General features: G+C 37.2%; 1 protein-coding gene across 1 annotated transcript; it reads left to right on the forward strand.

The window, feature by feature from the left end:
* The first annotated feature begins 4,292 nt into the window (after positions 1-4,292).
* On the forward strand, positions 4,293-4,787 carry LOC129550185 (keratin-associated protein 13-2-like). Its single transcript, XM_055417655.2, has one exon. The coding sequence runs from the start codon at positions 4,293-4,295 to the stop codon at positions 4,785-4,787; it is 495 nt and encodes a 164-aa protein (XP_055273630.1).
* Positions 4,788-6,112: the final 1,325 nt, after the last annotated feature.

Here is a 6,112-nt window from a genome sequence, read left to right on the forward strand (position 1 = left end):
TGTGTAAACGAGATGATTGTCTTTCCCAGAGGCTTTACCTTTGTAAAACATTTGTATCAAAAATCTCATATTTTTTTTCAAGGGCGGTTGAGGTTTTAAATCTTAAAACTTTAAATATAACTTGATCCAGATGACTAAAAGATACTGAGCCTTCCAAGGTTCCATATTATCAATATTGCTAAAACAAACAAATACTAAATTAACAAAAAGAGAATATAGGACAGAGACAAATAACCACATTATTCTAAGGAAAGCATTGTTTGCTAACACTTTGATGCCTGATAACACTTGATTTGCAAGTATTGTTGAATGCCTTAATAACCATCTGTAGTGGTTAACCTCAGTGTTTCCACTTGGCTAGGATATGGTGTCCAGTTGTTTGCCAAACACCAACCCAGATGTTTCTGTATAATGTATAAATGTATAATGTATAAATCAGTAGCTTTTGATTAAAGCAGATTACCTTTCATAACATGGGTGAGCCTCTGCCAGTGAGTTGGAGGCCTCAAGAGAAAAGACCAAAGTTTCTTTAAGAAGAAATTATCAAGGTTGCAACATAGCAACCCTGCCTGTTTCCACCCTGCTGTGGTGGAAGCTTCCTGCTGTGCTGTGCTTTTGTTTTGCCCACAGTGCTGAATTCAAACAAAAAGAAGCAAAAACAACAGAACAATGTAGAGTTGAGTATGAAACTGGATTCCCTTTTTGGCCCCTTAAGAATTGTTTTCCAGATTATATCCATCTTTAAATTTTTTCAAGTGAAGATTTGAGAACTAAGTTTTGGAAACAGCTAAACTTGCCTCTACCAGTTAAATGATCCATCCAGCATGCAGTTATTGATCTTCCCTTCAAATACAAGGTGAAAATCACCACCTTCTGCCCCTTAGTCACACACTGCTCAATGTGGCACTGAGGGGAACTGAGGTAGAACTGTGGCCGTGCATGTCCATAAAAAGTGATGGTGGTAAGTCAACCGGGGTGTCTGTTCAACTGGAGCATGTATTCTATTTTGAAGCCATCAAGCTTAATAAGATTCGAAAGATGCTTGTTTTCTCAAAATTTTTTTTTAATAATGATAGGTTATAAAACTTGTTTTGAATGAACCTCTGAAAGAGGGCAGTTATATTAGCATTAGTTTATTTTTTGAAAGATGTTTTGTTATTTTTCAATGGGTAAATCCAAGTGTAAAATATCAGAGAGGTCTGTAAGCAGAACCCTTTAGAAGTTAGCTACACTGGCCTTTTCACTTCAATTAAAAGTTATGGATGATGCAGTTCTGAAGATGTAAACTGGGTCAATCTGAAGCAGGAAAAAGCTGTAGTCATACAAGAGCAATACCAGTACTGAGAAGAATTCTAACTAAGAAGAATTCTAACAATGAAGCAGAATGCCTTCTGAAAAAGCAAGTGGTTTATCTCAAATTCTTTACCCAGAAATGGTCTTTCAGCCCATACCTAGCAATAGTGCTTAACAGGCGAATCACCCTGTGGTAAGAATGTTTGGAAAGTAAGCTGTTGGTGAAGGGATTTCCCTGGTGGTCCAGTGGTTAAGACTCCACTTTTCCACTGCAGGGGGCCAGGGTTCCACCGCTGGTCAGGGAAATAAGATCCCATATGCCTCCTGAGATGACCAAAAAAATTATATATAAAAAAAGAAAGAAGATGAATAAAAATTGGAAACAAAGAAATAAAAAACTATACAAATTTTAAAAAACCTCTTAGTTGTTAAGAAGAGCCTTTGGTGAAGGGGCAGTGCAAAGATCCTTTAGGTCTAGAAAAGGCAGTTTTGAGGATGTCTGCATCCTCAAAAAAAAGTGAAACAAGAAAAAGTGAACAGGGAGGGAAAAAGGTACAGGATGGAGCACATGGATGTTCATTCTTTCTGCTACTGCCTAGTAGAGGAAAGGTATTCAAAAATGTCTGAAAACACGTTGTAAAAAAGACTGTCATTTTCAATACTTAGAAAAACAATCACTATTTAAGTCATTCAGATCATAAGCTACTTATGACTAGTGGGTACTCTAAAATGTGTTCTACTCTTTGTAATGTTGGTATCCCTCTATTTCTCAAAAAGAAGTTTTCCAATATTGCATTTTCCCTCTGCTTTATCCAGCGAGTGATTTTTTTTTTCTTCTCTTAAACCTTTGCCTGTGTATACAAAGCACCCAGAATATTTTATTAGTTCCAGGATGTACTTCTGAACTATTAAAGCTACTCTAGTTTGTTTTGCCTTTTTTAACTTTCAGAGGGACACATTTATTAGCATTTATGAGTTAATAATTAGCACTTGTACAATGTACATAAATAACTCTAATGAAAAGTGTTAACCTATTAGGAATGGGTTGAGGGGATGTTGATTGGTATTGACTTATTCCTGAGTCATTTTCATTTTAATTCCCAAACACAGAGAGCTGGCCTGGAAAAGCAAGAACATATGCATATTAGAACATCTCTTTTTTTAAAAGCATAAGCCAACTATTAATAGAAATAGATAAACATTATCCATCCCAAAGAAGTTAAAGGCTGCCACAATAAGGAATCCCATGTGTTGAGAGTGACACATACATCTTTAACAAATTTAATAGGTATCCATTCATAAAGCATAGCTTATTTTACTTCTGTGAATCAGAGTGATGGTTAAGTATTGCACAAGGGCACTTCATGTGATGCATGCCACACTTTGGATTCTGCATGGGAGAGATAATCATAAAACAAAGTAACTAAGTGCTCTGAAGCAGCATGCTTTGGAATAAAGCAACTTAATTTTCAGGTAGTTAGGGAGCTTTCTTTTCAATGACAGCTGTGAATTCCATTTCCCTTAGTTCAATCGAATAAAATGTTAGATTCAAAAGAAGACAACTGGGAACATGCCAGATTTAAATAAGCTCTTTTTCTTCTTCTTTTTCTTTCTTTTTTGCCCATTAACCTAAGTATAGATTGCACAGGATTTTTTTTCTCTTTCTTGGGCTAGAAAGTCAAATATACTTTAAATGTATAAAGACGAAGGATGCATGGAATTTTACTCTTGGACACTATTCAATGCAAATATTCTTAGCAGAAGTAAATAAGGCTTTATCAGGCATTTATATCTTAGTGTAAGTAAGCTTAGTAGTTTCATTTATGAGACAGGTTAAAGTTGAATTTGCTTTTATCTTTGCAGTGTTTGAATCTTGACTCAGTATACAGAGATCAAGGTCCAAACTTCAAAATTTTTTCAGGCACTGAGTTATTAAAGGAAAGTTATTAAACCTCTCTGGGACAATGTCTTTTTTATGTGTAGATTGATCAGAGGATGGTAACGACTCATGTAGCTCTAATACTTCAAGTTAGTTGTTGCAGAAAATGTTAACTTTCCTACAAGACAGATGTATCAGACAGTACAGGAAGATGTTCAAGTCTAGCATACACTTTATTCAAAGTCTCTCTAAAAGAATTATATTTATTGTTTCTTAGAAGAATATCATCTAAGGAAATGTTTTAAGCTTCCATTCTTTTTAAAGCAGTTTATTGGCCTGAACATCAAGGATTGCTGTCTATATCCCTTAATTCTGATCATTAACTCAGATGTGAGAAAGTCAAGGGTATCACAGAAAAGGTAGGATGAGAATTTTGCCAATTAATTGGCTTAATTAAGCGAAATTAATGGATATCAAGAATTACATGGAGTTTTACTGAAGCATAATTTAAAATGTTCTGCTGATTTCAAGTGTACAGAAAAAGTGATTCAGTTATACATATATGTGTATGTAAACATTATTTTTCATATTCTTCAAAAATTATATGAATTAGAAATAGAAAAAAAGTTCCAACAGATTGGTAATACCATTGAATATAGTTAGTATTTGGATAAATCGCTATCGTATATTTTTGAAGAAGACACGAAACTATTTTGAACAATAACTGGAAGTGAAGGAAAATGCATTTAAGGTTACCTGGTAGGAACAAGACATAACTGCACAGTGGATAAGAAGTGGGAGGGGCTATTTGGAGATGTGATGACCGAAAATTTTGGAAGTCAAATCACATCAATCTCCAGGGGAAAGAAACTGAGTAATTTCTTTCTAAGTATATCAGCGTGATTAAAGCATAATTAAGTATGTGAAGATGTGATACATTTAAGCAATAACTTAGGGAGGTATGCTCGTATGAAACGGTGAGCAAGGAGGAGGAACCATCTTTCTTCACAGTGACGCATCCAGGTCTAAGAGTATATATACACACTCGAAGTCCAGGTCATGACATTGAAGCTCACAGTGTCCTCCTTGTAACTCAGCTGATCTCACATCTCCTGTCAACATGTCCTACAAATGCTGCTCTGGAAACTTCTCCTCCCGCTCCCTTGGGGTCCACATGCACTACCCAGGCTCCTCCTGTGGCTCCTTCCCCAGCAACCTGGTCTACAGCACTGACCTCTGCTCTTCCAGGATCTGCCCGTCCTCCTGTGTGGTGGTCAACCCCTGTCAGATGTCCTGCTACCGCCCAAGGACCTCCACTCTCTGCAGTCCCTTCCAGATAACTTATTCTGGTTCTCCCAGATCTGGGTATATTAGAGGCTGCTCCCTGGGTTATGGATCTAGAAGCTGCTATTCTCTGAGCTACGGATCCAGAAGTTCCTCCTCAGTGGGCTGTGGATCCATAGTCTTCAGACCCCTAGGTTATGGAAATCATGGCTTCCCTTCCCTGATGTGTGGATCCAGGTTCTACCACCCAGCCTGCTTGGCTTCTAGGAGCTGCCAGTCTTCTTGCTATAGGCCAATCTGTGGATCAAACTTCCGTAGATCAACTTGTTGAATTTCCAGAATTTCTGAGCAAAATTTTTCAGCCTCTACTTACAGCTATCATAGCCTCTTTCAGAAATGTTAGCTAACCCCTCTCACCATCAGCATCTCATCGTTTCTTTAGTGTCAAACAGTAATCTGAGTAATCTTTTCAGTGAGATTAATAACCAAAATACTGAGTTCAAGACTGTAATTTTGTTGTAACAATTGATTCAAAATTACATAAACTTTTCTTACAAAATGCATGGAAATCCACCTAATAAACTCAGTCACTCTTGCATCTGATGTTTTCATTGTTTTGTTTTGGTTTTAAGTTTGATTTATAATCTATCTTTGGGGCTCCAGACCCTCAAAATCTTTTCCCTAGGAATGGATTTGTATTTCCCCAGGAAATGGTATCAGGCTTGCTATATGGGAAATTCTTTGTGTATTCCACTGCCTAAGAGCTAATAAGTGTGCATGTCTTCCACCATCAAATCTGGTAGGGATTTTTTTTTTTAAATTGAGAGTGTGCTCATAGTGGAGTCAATATTCTCATTGTGCTTTCAAAGAGGACACCTTGTGCTGACATTCATATTTGATTTTGATTTTACATTTTTGAATCAGAACTGATTTAGAGTTTGTCCAGAAGATGTCAGTTATGGTGATGGAATATTTACAAAATATATTATATCAAATATTTGTATAAATCTGACTCATTGGTTTGAAAAAGAGAAAAGATAAAGTACCTTGAGTTGAAGGACATTATGTGCGTGTGTGCTAAGTTGCTTCGGTTATGTCTGACTCTCTGTGACCCCATGGACTGTAGCCCCCCAGGCTCCTCTGTCCATGGGATTCTCCAGGCAAGATTACTGGAGTGGGCTGTCTTTAAACATACAGGAAATGGATTGTTAGGTGTGTTTGTGTGAAAGAGAGAGGGAGGGAGGTCTACTCAGGTCTGAGACAGTGCACACTTTGAGTTTATTTTAATTTAAGCAAGTTGTTTGCCTCAGAGGCTAAATGTAGGGTCAGAATTCAGTTAAGGCTTTTTCATAACACATTGAGTGCTAACTCTTCATGAGTGGGAAAATAGCTGTCATTGCCATTTGCTCCAGTCATGCGCTGTGAGTGTTCACTAATTTGTCTCCCTTCTTCCTCAAACTTTTCCTAAGGGGATCTGGGAAAAGAAGGCCTCTTTTCTCCTGTACTGGAAATAATCATGGCCAACCAAAGGTATGCAGGAACTATGTCATCCGTTCAGGGAAATCTTCTCAAGTGACAGAAAATTAAAAAAAAAAAAAAACAGAGAAGTGGAGCACAAAAGTTTCTGCTGATTCAGGAGCCTCTGCTCCCAGCATC

The sequence above is a fragment of the Moschus berezovskii genome, chromosome 1 (assembly GCF_049115385.1).
Source record: "Moschus berezovskii isolate FMDL1 chromosome 1, NW_MosBer_1.0, whole genome shotgun sequence".
In the NCBI taxonomy this organism is placed as follows: Eukaryota; Metazoa; Chordata; class Mammalia; order Artiodactyla; family Moschidae; genus Moschus; species Moschus berezovskii.